Source organism: Sciurus carolinensis, chromosome 2, assembly GCF_902686445.1.
Source record: "Sciurus carolinensis chromosome 2, mSciCar1.2, whole genome shotgun sequence".
Taxonomy (NCBI): Eukaryota; Metazoa; Chordata; class Mammalia; order Rodentia; family Sciuridae; genus Sciurus; species Sciurus carolinensis.
Window position 1 is genome coordinate 75078729 of NC_062214.1, and position 16623 is coordinate 75095351.

A 16623-nucleotide genomic window follows, 5' to 3' on the forward strand; every position below is an offset into this window, starting at 1 on the left:
GGACACAATTTAAGTATATAGGAGGATTATGTGTAGGTTATATGTAAATACTACACCATTTTATATAAAGGACTTGAGCATCCGTGATTTTGGTATCTGTAGGCTCCTAGAACTATTCCCCCCATAGACACTGAAGTGACAACTGTATATCTATTTTCTAAATAAACATGGTAATATATTCCAGTATTCCAAATATGTAAGGAAATAAAATCTTTGTTGGTTATAATAATTGTATCATTTTTCCTAATTTTATCCCATCCATAGTGCCCTTAAGTCTTTTCCATTCCTTCTAGTTCTCTGGTCTGAATGATTGTGTGCCTGGCCCTCCCAAATTCATTTTCAGGTATTGAGAGGCAAGGTCTCAAAATGATGGTATTGGGAAGTGGGGTCTTTGGAAGATGTCTAGATCATGATGGGATCCCTCATAAATGGGATGAGTGTCCCTTTAAGACAGGAACCAAGAGCTGTCTGGTGCCTTTTGCCATGTAAAACCACAGAAGGCTCTGTCCACGAATGAGGAAACCTCACCAGACACAGACACTATCAACACCTTGATCTTGGACTTCCCAACCTTCAGACCTATGTGAAGTGAATTCCTGTTGTTGAAAAACTACCCAGTTTATGATCTTTTGTTATAGGAGCCCAAATGAACTAAGATCCTTATCTGTTTTTCTCCCAAGATGCTTTGCAGAAATGACTGAATGTATATCTCTCCTCTCTCCATGCCCAATGATCAGTTTCTCCCCACTTTTTCATTCCTACCATCACTGCAACCATGGCCTGATATTATTCATTCCTCATTCATTCCTCAGTTGACTCACTGGTCACTCACTCATTCCTGGGCTAACATCAAGCATCCTCTTCGTGTGTTTCTTCAATGTGCTTCTTCATGTGTTTCTTCAATGATTCCTTGTGTCCATGAGAACTCATCAGTGTGGCAAGTCTGCAGTGACCTAGGCAAAGTCTGTACAGGTGCACTTAATCAGAGAAACATGGAAAATCCCAAGCTATCATCATTTGAATTCATGATTCAAGACCTCTCATCTGGTTATAACTGCAGTTACATATTACTTAAGCCACTTCTTAAATCTACAGGTTTAGGATGAAGGAGAGAAGCAGCACAAGAACACATTTGTCAACATAGAGCAGTTATCCTAAAAAGTCAAGTCAAAAAAGGAGAATATAAGAGCTAATTACTAAGTGATACCAGTTATTTTGAAAATTATAAAAGGAAAAGTGCTTTACCTCCCTCCAGCTAATGCCAGTGTGAACCTACAAAATACAAGGTGCTGGAATTTCCTAAATCCATGTATACAGCTTGTTTCAGACCAATCTGTTAGAGTAAGAGTGAATTACTAACAGTACTTCACTCTGAAGCATCAAAAATAGAGTCTTTTCATACATATTTCCCAAACCAGTCTCTTCTGCCCCTTTTTTCTACCATTCCAAAAGTCTCAACAGATATAGTGAAATTCTATCATGTTTTGTTTTGTATTTTGGAGTTTTGTGGTGACTGTTGTTGTTTCCACAATTTTCATTATAATGCAGGTAACCACACCCAAAAAATCTCCATGGAAGTGTGATCTAGAAATACTCTCACTTATCGATAATAACACAAAAATTAGTTCAGTGACATGAAAGACTGATTTCTGAGTCCTTCCACTGGTTAACTGGAGGATTCTACTAACACTGTAGCATGATCGAATTTCGAGCTGTGTCTATATCTTTGCATAATCAAGTCCAGTCTTGGGCCAAAGTGGATATACCAGAAGATTGGATGTCAATTAACAAATGCACGCTCTCCTGTCAGCCTTTGTTTAACAAATTCCATCTGCTTTCTTCTGAGGGATGTGAGAAAAGAAAGAAATTTTTCCTTAATTCTTTTAAAAACTGAGAGAGAGAATAAAAGGAGAAAAAAAAAGGTTGAAACAAATTGCCTCTGAAGATACCCAACTTGGAGAGAGAAACAGAGGTAGGCATGCAGGATAGCCTCTGTGCCTCAATATCCAGCACATCTAGAAATTCTTTTCTACAGTATTTGTCAAGGACCCAAACATCGTGAGTTAAGGTTCCTCTGTCAGAGACCTCCTCAGACCACCCCTGGAGACAAAAGTAGCAGGCAAAATCATCATTGCTTATTTCTTAATGAGAGATAAAAGTCATTCAGGTAGGGAGCTGAGAAACCACACAGGGCATCTGCCCCTTTAATTGACCTTTTTCCCTTTATCTCTGTAAACCAGCCAATGCCTGTGATCTCCACCCACCCACAGATTCTCAGAGTTGGTTCTACCCTAGGTGTCCTAATTCAGTTACCCTTAGGAAAAGATGCCTTCTTCTTTTAATGTCTGAATTTTATAAGAACCAATCATACTCCTCCTGCTTCTGGAGAGAGAAACTTCGAATAACATGTATGTGGGTATATAAGGGGGGACTATGCAGACAAATTATTTCAAAGTGTCATATTAGGAAATTACTTATTTACTCTCTTTAGATTGTGCTAAATATTCCTCTATCAAGATATTATATCCACTATTAGTAGTATTTCATCTAAAAGCAAAAAGAACAATAAGACCTAAACACTTTGAAATTATTATCATTATTATTATTATTTGGACAAGGTCACTGACTACTTCCAAGTTTGGATCACACTATCCATTTTGATCTACATAATCTTAAATAGGTAGCTTCCTAATTGTGTAAGAATTTGTATATACACATTTTCTTCTTAGCAAATAAAATTAAACACTTTTTCTTATCTCTTTGCATATATTTAGTACAGGCTAGTCAAAATGTTCATCCCTACACCCACAATGGTAACTGTTTCCATTTTGTGTATATGGAATTCACTTTTACTGAGACAGAAATAATTATGACATAGTAAAACTTTATTTTGTGCCGAGATGCTGTAATATGCAAAGTCTACCTTTGAAGTCTAAGCTGTTAGCTTCTTTAAATGCAGACTAGTCATTCTGGTCAAAAATGACAGTGTAGATGACAACAACCATCTTTTTGTTTGGGACTGATTTATGAACTCAAGTGTTAAAATGATGAAGTTTTATGATAATAGTGATATACCACAGAAAACTTAAAAATGGTACATGAATTAAATTTATGTAGAACTTTTTAAAATCTGAATATGGACAATTTGGCACTCAACAGCATTGACTCAGACATCTCCAGATTTTGGGTGGTTCTCAAGTGATAACAGAAAGGTTATGCTTTGGATACAAAAGAAGCATTGTAATCGTCCACTTCAGGTTTCACTCATGAATTCATAATTCTCAATTCAGACCAAAACATAATTAACACTAGTATGTTTGAGACCTGAAAATTAATGAGCCTGGATGCATATTTTAAATCCTAGCTGTTTATGTACAAAATGTCTGAGGCTCCTAGCATACAGCATAGATTGACTAAAAAATGGCTCCCAGGTTTCACACTGGCCATCCTTCGAGAACAAATTTGTAAACTGCCAGATAAGAATAGCTCAGTGCCACTTTTCAACACTTGAACAACTGATTAAAATACAGGAAGTATCAAATGACAAAAAATAGCTGTATGTAGAAGGCAAACAGAAAGTTCCCTTAAGTTTCAAACTGCTCACCAACTCTAAGAAACAAAAACAAAATCCAAACTGGAAGGTAACTTAGAAAATATACATTCCAGAATCTTATTAAAGCAGATGATCAAATTGAGAGGCCCAGAGTATGAATGCCTTGTCAAAGTTCATGCAAATCCTTCCCTGGGATCTAAGTACATTGAAAACTTTTTCTACTGCAAAGGGCAATCTTGCAAGTTAAACTCCCTAAGGTTTCTAAAGGCAAAATACCCTCGAGTGTGGAGGAAATTCCCTAGATAATTAAAACTCTGAACAGTAATGAAGATAAAGTAAAATCTCAAGCATGGAGAGTCATTTTTCAATCATAAAATAAAGATAAGTTTTGCAGCAATATAATATAATGCTAACAAAGGCATGTGGCCATAGGAGGAAAGGAAAGATGATAGAGATAGTGATAAATACATAGATAGAAACTTATAGAGAGATACACAGGCAGATGAACACTATAATTTCCATAATAAAAACTCTCCTTTTTTCTTTCTGTTTTTCTACTTGTGCTGGTGACTCAACCCAGGTTCTCAAGCATGCTAAGCAGGCACTACGCCACTGAGCCACAATACCCAGGCCCTAGCCCACATTTTTAAAACCAGTTTTCTGTATTTCTAAATGTGAAAAATAAATACACAAACAAAACAATTGCAAGCAATTAAGATTTTTAAATTTATTTACATTTCTGGATCTACTTCAATTTACTTGCCCTTTATCATCAGGAGTGAACATCCTGAACCCTGTACAGGTCCACAGTGGATCAAGGGACCTGCATCTAGCAGGGGCCTTCTTGCTGTGTCATCACATGAAGAGAGAAGGAGACGAGAGAAAAGAAGAGGAGAGCAGAAGGAAGGAGTATAGAGGGGAAAGAAGAAGAGGCTGAACTCATCCTTTATCAGGAACACATTCCTGCTATAAAATAATTAATCCTAATCACCTTTTTAAGGTTCCACCTTTCACACAATTGTCTTAAAGATTAAGCTTCCAACATATGAATTCCAGGGGACACTTCAAACCATAGCTTATAATACACAACCTCATAAATATCGTATAATCTGTACATGAAATACAATATATTTGAAGATAGAAAGAGACTTTACCTAGTGGAATACAACATCAGAACACTGCCAGCTCCCCCTGCTCAGTCCCAAGAAGTAATTTCCAGGTTTCTAATACTTCTGTCTAGAAAATACTGACCAAGCCCAACAGCATCAAGGAGCTATATTTTGTTCCCAAAATTAATCTGGCTGGGAATGCAGTTCACTTGCCTAGTATGCATAAGGATCTGTTTCAATCCCTGGCATCTCAGAAAGAAAAAGAAAGGAGGGAGGGAGGGGGGAATAAAAAGAAGGAGGAAGGGGAAATCTCAATAAGGTCCCCTCCCTCCAGTCAAATATATCTGGAAAGTGTTGAACTCTTCATCTTTATAAAGAAGATTTACAAAATCTTTAGCATATTAAAGGTCCTGACAATTCCTGAAGCAAAGAAAAACATTTATCTATTTAACATGATTTTCAATATTATTAGAGCAGAAACACTTTGATTAAGGAGCACACACTAACCTTCTATAGAACAGTTCTCTAAAGCAACCATTATTTTAACTTGTACCATAAGAAATGGCATTCTCACAAGGAACTTTTGTGCCCAAGGCCAAAACAAAGAAAGGACTCAGAAATAAAAACTCATTCAAAGGCACATTCAAATATGCCCTCATACCAGTGAGTTTTCTGTATGATATTTAAAAGCATATAAAGGAATTAGTACAATCAATTCGCTCTTCCAACATTTATTTCCAGCCTTTTTCTAGTATGTGTACTGTTTGAAAAAGCAAAGCATTTTGCAGACCCTACACCTTCAGAATACACCAATGGTGAGAAATTGTGCTCTGAGAGAACATAGCCTTGGGATCCTTGCAAAAACTCCAATCTCTCACCAGGACTCTTGGTCCATCGTTTTGGAAACACTGATCTAGACAACCCTGTTTTCCATAATTTAGATGCTTTCTCTGTGATAAATTGACAGGGTTCCTCATGTTTAAAGTTATGATTAATTTTATAGGCTAAACATACCCAAAGAAAATCTCTGCAATACAACACAAGGATTGATTGTTTCAAAAATTCATTTAACATACATTTACAAAGAAAATTCTATGTGCCTGGCACTGAGTTTGATGTCCATTCTAGTGTACTTTTGACTGACATAGGGGCTTGTTTCTCGGATGGATATTTAGAATCAATATGCCTGGAAAACAACTAATAATATTACAAGAAATTACCCAAATTGTTTCTTCTACAATGTTTGGTCTGCACAGATTCATATTCATATACACACATACACACATGCACACACACACACACACACAAAATGAAATAGCAGGTGACCTAGAAAACGTGTTTCTTCTACCCATTAAAATTAACAATCATAAAGTCTTATTTAAAATTAATTTTAAAAGAACATTGTTGTGATACTCAAATAATTAACAAATATTTTGATTGTGTCAAACACAATCAGAGCTATATAACTTTAAACCAGTCTACTTTCATCCTTTACAATTAATATGAAATAAAAGAAGGCAAAAAGCTTTTATATCATGAATCAAAGCATGTAGATTTTGCAAAGAATTTATATAAAAGGAATTATCTTATTGTACAACTGGGATAAAATATGATGATGTAATTAATAGAATATGTATCCTCTTTCAAATTGAATAAAGCACAAATTAGGGCATTTAAAGAGATGTGATATTTTCATGTCTTAATTTTATTTTTACTCACCTAAATAAGAATATTAGCATCATGTATGCTCAAATTTTAATTGTTTTAAATGCTGCCATGTGATACTTAAATTCATTGGAAAGTACAAAGAGGAAAGTCTAGGTATGTAGCTCAATCATAAAGTGCTTGCCTGTCACACATGAGGTTCAGTCCCCAGTACCAAAAAAAAAAAAAAAGAAGAAAACAATATTTAATGTTTACAGTGGATTCTACTTAATATGGTCTCCTGAAAACCAAGATATAAGGGAAAGTTCTGTCCCCAAGACACATAAATCAGAGGCTAACTCTGTCTTGAACGATGACACAGAGCAAATCACCAAAAGATAAGACCTATCATATCCCTATTTTTCCAAATTTTGCAGCTAGAGAATCTTATTAATGTCTGGTATAAATGGCCCAGAAACATAAGCCTGTAAAACTAGCAAACAATTGAAAACTACCACAGCTCCACTGTGCTGCTGATGGGTCAATGGAAAGGGAACACAGAGCTCAGTGAATTCCAATGAAAAGAGTGATCAGAACTCCCTATATAACACAGAAAGGCTCGACCCATATGTGTTTTTCAAGTAGACACAAAATTCTGAATTAAAAAAAGCACCAATGGTTGGTGTTTAGAATATCCACACTAACCCTTACATCAGCTGAATTTTACAGGACCACTGCAATCTTTTATTCTTCTTCCTACTTTGAAATCAGAATAAACCTCACCAGTGAAGGGGGAAACAGCTACTGAATATTATAGAGTTGATGGTATTATAGTGGGTTCAATTACACAAATTTTGCTTGAATTAAGTCTTCTGAAGTAAAAACTGTATGCCTCACATTCAGCCTAAAAGACTCTTCTCAATCATTAGTTCAAATTCTTAATTGTGAAAATATTTCACTGTAAATTTATATATCCATGCATTTGTCTTTATTCATTTATTCCTCTTCATTCATATTCTTTCTTGACAAACATCTAATAGGTACCTATCAATGTACCTATGCAAATAATGCTCATAGATACAGTCCTTTCTCTTAGATCGTTTGAAAAATGGAAAGATTTAGCAAATACATCCACCCAAATAATATTTACAACTGTGATAAATGTTATAAGAAAAGAAGGAAGTTCATGGGGAAGTCGAAAAGAGGGACCTAAGTTAGGCAGAATGAAGGTCATAGAACAAGATAAAATCCCCTGAAGCCCTGAGAGAACATCTCTGTCACCCGCTAGCAAAATGATGTGATGAAAATATCACATCTCTGCAACTTAGTGACAGTGAGAATATCGGTGCTATTCCTGAGTCTCTTTTCTCAACTGAGAAATGGAGATGTGGTTAACACCTATATTGCCTACTTAACCAGCTTGATCATCAGGCTTGATAATCAAATATGACATAATGCCTTAACAGGTCAAAAACTTCAAGACAGTGTGCAAAACTTTCAGTTATCAACTCACCAAGTTACACTTCAATGTGTATTTTAAAATAATGTAAAAGATTTCAAATGATTGGTAGGTTTCATTTATTTATTCAAAGTGTTTGGTACCCTTCGAAATGCAAAAATCAGTATGCTTTGTAAGATACAGAGCCACATTTTTAATAAAAGTGTTCCCTTACCTATGGAAGAAGAGCTATATCACAGATATCAGACTGTGGAAAATCAAGTTTTGAATCCACCTTGCTGTTACTTGTGAAAATCATGAGATCTGCAGTCCCAAATTTGAGCCTTACATTCCAAGAGAGACAAGGAGTATTCTACACTTGCACTCTAGCCTCTGCATTTATTTAGCTTCTGTACACATTTAATGGAAAGAACACAACTCTCTTTATTAACATCTCTGTCAGTTTTCATTTTAAAAAGTACCAAATTTATAAGCTGCCTTTATTTGTCAAGTAGCCCAAGAAGCACAGTTATTTCTCTAACTCCTTTTATGTACCATCATCTAAGGAAATTCAATACATTTTTGTCTTTGGAAAGACCAAACATTGGAGTTGAAAGCAGAAGTTGGTCCTAATTTGTCAAATGAAACTGAATTTCCTACCAGATTTAATTGTTCTTTAACTCCACGTAAATAAGCAGATTTGCACCATCGCTTCAAACTAAATACTTACTGAGTATCTTCTATGTGCAACACACATGAGAATCCTGAGCCCCACACAGGCTCAAGAAAGAGAACATTCACAACGGGGCAATAAAATGTAAGATCCATTTTTTTAAGAGATGTAACAATATAAGCTTTACAGCCTCCCTTAGGGGAAAGACAAAAAGCATTCGCTTTGGGCTCTCTATACCATTTGTTCTAATATTAAACACAAACCTCTCTTCATAAAGAGCATATTATGTAAGGTATTGTTGTCATCCATCTCTGAAGTTCATTATACGCTTTCTTATCAGTGCCCCGGCATTGATGTATGATCATAACTTATGCATGAAACATACTGCCAGTGAAAAGTAATGTCCTCAATAAACAACCTTACCTCCCAAACGCAGCAATGTGGAACCAAACACCGCACACTCTATGGACCTTACCCCAGGAGTACCTTCCATGTAAGCAGTTTTCCAACCCCCAACTGGGTCAGCAAAACATTCTTCCTTTCTGCTGAGTCATCCCCCAGCTTGCTTTGTAATAAGAGCATAAGCACATTCATTTCCCTCTTTTAAATTGCTAATAACAATTCATATGCAAACTGAAAATGGTCCATCCCTCTAAGGAAGAAATCAGTGAAGGAAGACTTTCTAAGGTGGGATCCTGCTGCTTCTTCACTGCGATTTTCTCTGTAGAGCTAAACCCTATGTGGTAGGGCTTTGACATCTATCTGCACATACCACAGGAGTGACTGGGAGTCTGCAGTGGAATTACTGATGATTAAGTTACCTACCTAAGGCTAAATGTTGCCATAGACTTGGAAATAGAACCCATAGCTCCAGTCCTAGACTATTTTCAAGTACACCACCTGGTGCTTGGATTCAGCATCTCTTGCCTAATAACCTGGATAGGTGCTGGACAGGCTGGGCATGCATTCAGCATTTACTAATGGCAAAGTAACCTCTAGATTCTGAACTGGGAGAGGAGAAGTTGATTTGTGTAAATTTGGTCCAAAAAAATGCCTATAAGATGAATTCTCATATCTCTTATCCTAGCTTACTGTAATCAAGACTATGAGCTTTCCTCCTTCAGAAAAGGACAAAGATATAAAATGACAGCACAAATATATGTGTGTGCTTTCATACACATACCCATGTGAGCATGATTTTGTACCAGTAGATTGTATCCATTCAATAATGATGTGCTCCAAAGCTACTTTTTAAAATATGCTAAAACTAGGTTCTTATATACAACACTAATTTCATACCTAGACAAAAAATACAGATTTTATGAGAAGAAAATGCAACAAGTGAGAAATGACTACAATAGAACTAGCAAAAAGGATGAATATAGCTCATAACAACTAAGGATATACATCAAATGTTGCTTAAAGGAATGCTAATTTTTAAAAGTGGAAGATAATTTATAATTTATATGCATGAAATCAGGAAAAATAATCCTGTAGTTACATTTTCATTAGAATTGAGTTAATTTTAATGGAGTAATTAAATATAAGTAATAACAAACTGCTAGTTAAATCATAGAATTAGAATTAATATTACCAGAGTTTAAATCTACTTTATGCTCTCAATGTTTTAGTTAATGAAGCAAAAAGTAAGTACATGTAGTTTCTGCTCTGAATTAACAAATCAATGACTCATTCTAATAACAAAGAACTCATTTTAAAATATCATGTTTAAGTTTTTCTGTTTTGTTTTTCAATATTTCCTGATGTATCTTATATTTTCAATAATTTTCATACATTTGTTCATCTTTCCATCTGTCTATTCAACATGTTTCTTATATACTAGACCACTGCTAAACGCCAAAATAACAACAGGAATGTACAATAATTCTCAGGAAACAATATTCTTTGCACATGCATAATTTCTCTTAAAATCAATGGACTAAATCTCAATAATTATGTAACCATGCATAATTTTAAAAGATTATAGGAAATTTTCAAACAAGGGTTAAGAGAAACAAGATAGGTTATGTAAAACAAAATGGTTTTTGATCACTATCAGGTCAGCTAACTAAAAAGAAGAACGTGAAAAGGAGAACTGGAAATTTTAGGGAAAAAAAGTGGAAATGTGAAATATGTCCACTATCTATGAAGCAAGCTATAGCACAACCAATGCTGTATACTAAAATGTTCAAATCCATTCTTAAATTATTTTTACAAAACACCAAGATGAATGATGAGATATGCATGCATATATATAATTTACCTCTCTTTTTGTTATTTAAGATACAAGGCATCATCTAGAGACACTACCAGTAAAGACTTCACATTATAGTTACTTAAAGAAGAAAGCAGCACTATTACTATTGTGCAATATTTGTTATCCTTCTTTGCAATCACCCCAAAAATCTCAAGAACAAGCTTATACATATCTCTCCTATCTTGAGATATACATGCTTTTCAATATCTTTATTTGAAACCTATGAATTTTTAAAACTTTCATTACATAGGATTCTCAAAAATAAATTTATGGGGTTTGGAGATGTAGCTCAATGGTAAAGCACTTGCCTAGAAGGCAGGAAGCCTTCAATTTGATCCCCAGTTCCACTTCCATGATCATTTATCCCTATTTTTTTTTTAATTTTGCCATCATTACTCCTCTGTCTAAATTTACAAGTTGACCAAAATATTCAACTTAAAGCACATCTCAAATTTTGTAAATCACTGCTTAAAAACATTTACTTCTTATTTTCCAAAAATTATTATCTGAAATCTTTGGCATTATGGAGAAAGGTCCAGGTGTACATAGGTTTGTCCTATTTTGCCCATTACTTCTCTCAACTATCCCATTCACACTCTCTGATCCTGCTCATTCATCCATTTACATCTTTACCATTTTCTTTCCTAACTTAGAATATCCTCCTCCTATGCCAGGCAGAATTCTATTCCTCTCCCTCATCGAATTTAAATATACTTCATTTCTTGAAGATTTCCACATCAAAATAATTTCTCCCAAGACTTCTTTTCTCCTCCCAGCTCCCACCTTCTCCCTCTCTTGTGCTACTTTCATCTGTTCTTCTAATGAAATGGGATTCTCCATATCCTACTTTTTGTTACAACACCCTTAAAGGAAAATCATATCTTATTTAGTAACCATTTCTTTATTTGTAACTTATAAAAGTTTTTTTGTAATTACAGAAGCTAATAAAACAATTTGTTTTCAAACAACATGAGTGGTAGTTCTAATCTTACAATCAAATATTCTGTTTTTGTCCCTATAAAAATGTGACTCTCCAAAGTGATACTCAACAATTGCTACCTTGAGGTTCCTTTAATATCAGGTCAGATAACAGCTATTATCATAAACAAATATATTTAAGGAAAATCAGAATTTTCTAGAGCCTGATATTGATTAATCTGCTTCTGGGAGGAAGAAGACATTTCAAATGGCTGTGGGTCACATCTTTCCAAGAGCCTTCAGTATCCAATCCCATTAAGCCCCAATTTTTGTTTACAATAAATGTATTGTTTAGAGAGCCAGAAAAAAAATACTACTATGAGAAGGCAAAAGAAAAATTGAATACAAGAATACATATATGCTATCCATTGTGATTGCTATAGGGTATACACTTAAAGACTATTCAATATCATGGCCTGTATGTTCAATTTGTCTTTCAATTATTGAGCCCACAGAAAACTGGGACACCTCAAATCATGGTTTATAAATTAAGGCACATATTAGTAAAGTTTTGAAATGTACCAACTCTCAGTACAATGCCAGAAAAATTGGATAGCTAAGTTTAAAAGTAACTCAAAATGTACGATGACCTGCAATAATACATCCCATCCCACATTCTCCTGGTTGTTTTATTGTATATGGTTCTTAAAAAGTCACTAAATATGTTTTCTTTTCCATTTCACATCCAATATAATAATTTTTGAACAAAAAATCCACTAAATATCCATTAACTATTGTATTAATTTTTTTCTCTAGAGAATTTGATATCCCCAACTAAGAAAACCAATTAGAAAGACTGAATCATGAATATATAAATTTGTTCCCTTAAAATCATAAAACATATCTTTTGAACAGAATTAAATTCATAAATTATCAATGAATGAAATATACATAATGTTAATTTTTAATGAAAGTTAGCAACTTTATTTCCATGTTTCTTGCTAATACTTATACTATTACACTGTCTTCATATATAAATGTCCTAATCTTCATATATAAATGTCCTAAGAGGTATAATTTACAAAACAAACTTTTTTTTCCTTTTTTGCAGTGCTGGGGATCAAACTCAGGGCCTTGTTCATGCCAGGCAAGTGCTCTGCCACTGAGCTACATCCCAAGCCCCTCACACTGTAATTTTTAAAATTTAGGTTAAGAGTGAAAATGTGAAGAAAATATTTTGATGTAGTCAAGGATTTCACCCTGTAAAATACTCAGTTGTATACATTTTAAAATATATCTCATTAAAGTCTATGTAATATAACAGCTTTAGTTTATTTGAATGCATTCATTCAATACATTGCATTACAATGTTTCTCAAAATACTGTGCACAAAATACCAGCTTCAAAATAATCTGAAGCACCAGTTTTAAATGCCAGGACCTGAAGACTCCACTTCAGCCAGCTATGTCATAATCCTTTAGAGTGAAGAACCAGAGACATGCATTTAAGACAAGTTTGTCCCCATGTGATTTTGATGTACACCCGAGTTGAGAAACCCATGGGTCTGAAACCATGCCTCATGATATTCTCAATGTTGTATGTTCAAAAGAAAAGTTGCCAAAGATTTCTTCCAAAAATTTTTTTCTCCAAACGCTTATTCTTGAAATTTTTAAAGTTCCACTGAGCACAAAAATCAAACCTGTTTCCAAATCCCATTTCAGCCCAAGTAACAAATGAAAGGTGTCATTTATCTCATTATTCCCTGGTGCCCTAAAGTTTTGTGAGCAAAAGTCTGTGACACACTCTCTGTCACACCTTGGGATACTGACCTCTGCTTTCCACAGCTCAGAATATTGAATCCTGCCAGCATTCACATAAGCCCTAACTGATACACAGAACACTAGCTTTGAACTCTCCAGGCAGAACTGCCCCTTCCTAAAGACCGCCTGCTGCGCGGACCCTCTCCTTCTCTGGGCAGTCAGGGCTCCGTCAGCACCCTGGACAGCGACCGGCGGAGCTGGAGGCCGGTTCTCAGGGTTCAGAAGACTGCCTAACTTAGGAAAGAAGCTGAGACCCAGGAACTGACCTGAGTCACATCTAGTATACACAAGCCACCGCTCTCCCCCCATCCTCTCAAGCATTTCTTTCCAAATGACAACAAAGGAAACCTTAAGTACCTCTTACCTAGAATATATGAGCCACCCCCACATCTCGCCTCACTCCCTAGTTCCCCAGCGCCTGTTGCTAAGGAGGCTAGACGGCACTCGGCAAGCCTTGCGACCAGGTGACAACCCGTTAGAGGAGCTACCAGCACGAGGGCGGTTGTGAGAGCGGAGCTCTAGGCTAGCCCGGGACCCCCTTCCGCAGGCAGGGTGCGCCCTCCGCACGGCTCTAACGCCTGCGACGCCCCCCATACACACACTGCATGTGGAGGGAGCCGGGTTAGCAAGAGGCCCAAGGCTCCCTCCGCGGGCCCAGAAAACTCCGCCGGGTTCCGGAGGCCTCTGGCCCAGCACTGTGGACGCTTAGCGGGCCCAGACAGCGGAGTAGGGGCTCAGAGACAGCCTTGGGAAGGGCAGGCACTCACCATGTTGACTTCAGAAACCATGTCGATGCTGGCGATGTCGATGTTCATCCCCACGCAGACTGGGGGACCTGCGGGAAGCGCACCACACGGTGATCAGCCAGGCTCCGGCAAGGGGTGCGGGCGGCTCTAAGAATGGGGGACTATCCCGGGAGGGGGCGCAGGTGAAATACAACCCACCCCCCCCACACACACTCCGCTGCAGCTTAGCGGATGCGGCCCCCGCCTCTCTCCTCTACCCAGGCCGCCAACGCGGTGGGTTGCGCTTCCCGCAGCGGCAGCGCGCATCCCACTTACCCCCAAAGTCGGGTCTTAGGCGAATGTCGTAGCCTTTCAACAGCTTGTCCACCGTCTCCTTCACAAAGGACATGTTTCCAGGATCGTTCACGCTGGAGGAAGAAGGAGGGAGGCACAGAAAGCAGGGTCAGGCGGTGGCTTACCCGCCAGCGCCCGGCGCGCACACGGTGCGCCCTGCCCGTCGCCCGGCCCGCTTCCCGTCAACCCACCAGCGACCCTACCTCTGGGCGCAGCAAACCACCGCCACCAGCACCGGGGCCGAGAAGATGCCGAAAAGCCTTCCTCCCGCAAAGCCCCACATCCCTCCGCCGCGCCCCGGCACGGGGGAGGGGGCGCCCCGCCGCCGTCGCGACCCGCAGCCGGGGCTGCTCCTGCTGCTGCCGCCGCCGCCGCCGCCGCGCTGGCCGGGAGCGGAGGAGGGCGGAGGGGGAGGGGGAGGAGAGGAGGGGGAGGAGCGGGCGCGGGGAGGGGAGGAGCAGCGGGCGCGGGAGCGGAGGGAGGGGGAGGAGGCAGGACGAGTCGGAGGCGGAGCTGGCCGCGCCGAGCACCGGCCCTCCCCCGCGCTCACTGCTGCCCCTCGGCCCCGGCCCTAGGCGCCCTCTCCCACCTAAGCAGCCACCGCGCAGGACCCGAGCGCAGAAACTATAAGGTGTAGCAGCAGGCCGGGGCGGGACACTGCGGGCGGAAGCCGCGCTACGCGGCGCCTGGCGGGGCCGGGAATCGGCCACCGAGCCAGCTCTTCTGGGCTCCTTGCGGCAGGGCGAGGGAGGGAACCGGAGCTACCGCCGCGCAGGCGACCACAGCTAGGGAAATGCTACCCGCATCCCTCAAACCCCATTCCAACCCCTTCACCCCCGACCCCCAACCAGTTGCAGTACAGCCCGAGAGCCATTGGGTGCCATACTGCGCCTCTGCCTGCGGATCTATGCGCTACTGCGTGCGGAGGGAGGCTGCGGAACCCCGGGGAAGCCCCCGCCTCACCTGCGGGGCTCAGAGCCTTGGGTCCCCATGGTCCAGGAAAGCCAAATTGGCAGCAGGAGGGCCAGGAGCCCAGAGCACATGGCGCTGCTCCTGTGGCCTAACCTGGGTGGGATCCACTCTTCCCTACAGTCACCCAGCATTCAAACGACGTCGTGGGGATCCCCGCCCCTACCCCCACCCCCGGGCTTTCCCGCCTGACCCATCTTCCAGCCCCTTGCATGGCGGCCCAATTATTTATTTATAAAATATAACCATGTTTTAAAAATCGGTTCCTTAAACTGTCCTTTCACCCTCACTCTTGAACAGTTCACAAGATCCCTGAGTTCTTCCTGCTCAAATGAATACAATTAAAATGAATGGTAGAGAGTTGAATAGTCATATTTTGATATCAGTAAACTGGAATCCAAATCACTCTTCAAGACTCTGAAGTGTCAGGAATGGGAAGATAAGGTACCTTTGCGGCAGCGACCGGAGCTGTCCATGGTTCTTAATATAAGACCAGAGTCCTCGTTTTCCCTATGACAGGCTTCCATCCTTCAGCTCTTATTAAAAAACCTCTGGCATAGTGGCCAAGAAACAGACTAGTGCACACTGGTTTCTAACCTGACCTGTGTATCACCACTGTGTGCCTAAGGGGTGCCTTCTCACCCATGGCCACAGGTTGTTTATTTTTCTTTTTCTTTAGTTAATGATTCTCAATACAGTTTCTCTGTACCTGAGACTGCTAATACTGAGGAAGAAGGTTACTCAGTCCAACTGTGGTCAGCCAACAAAAGCCACAGATCAAGCTCAATGTTGGTCTCTATAGTCTTCTTCAGGCAATTCCAGGACTTAATAAACAGTTAATAATACATAACTACTTCCCAGTATAGACAAATGTTTTCTATATTTTTTTTCTTTTCTGTCATGGTGACTTTATATAGGTAAATATCCAAATCTAGACCTTCATTCTCAAGTTGGCATGTTTCTATGCATTAATTTTAAATATCTTTTCCTTTTCTAAAAATCAGCAACTTTATTTTTGGAATGGCAAATGTGACTGCAGTACCTGAAAGAGTCAGAGATAAATATAGCCCCATAATTATTTTCTGGAAAAGTCTATTCACAACTGCTTTGTATTCTGTGTCCTTTTAATGTACAATGAAATTATCTGCAAAATGATATTGCTG

At 39.0% G+C, this 16623-nt stretch overlaps 1 protein-coding gene across 1 annotated transcript in view; it reads right to left on the minus strand.

Annotated features, from left to right (window-relative positions):
* The window catches only part of Gabrb3 (gamma-aminobutyric acid type A receptor subunit beta3), a 216057-nt gene extending 201190 nt beyond the window's left edge, over window positions 1–14867 (minus strand). The window contains exons 1-3 of the mRNA XM_047534870.1: window positions 14695–14867; window positions 14474–14565; window positions 14180–14247 (exon numbers count right to left, since the gene is read on the minus strand). Of these exons, the coding sequence (XP_047390826.1) occupies window positions 14180–14247; window positions 14474–14565; window positions 14695–14774 (240 nt within the window). The 5' untranslated portion in view covers window positions 14775–14867. The remainder of the gene's footprint in view (window positions 1–14179; window positions 14248–14473; window positions 14566–14694) is intronic.
* Window positions 14868–16623: the final 1756 nt, after the last annotated feature.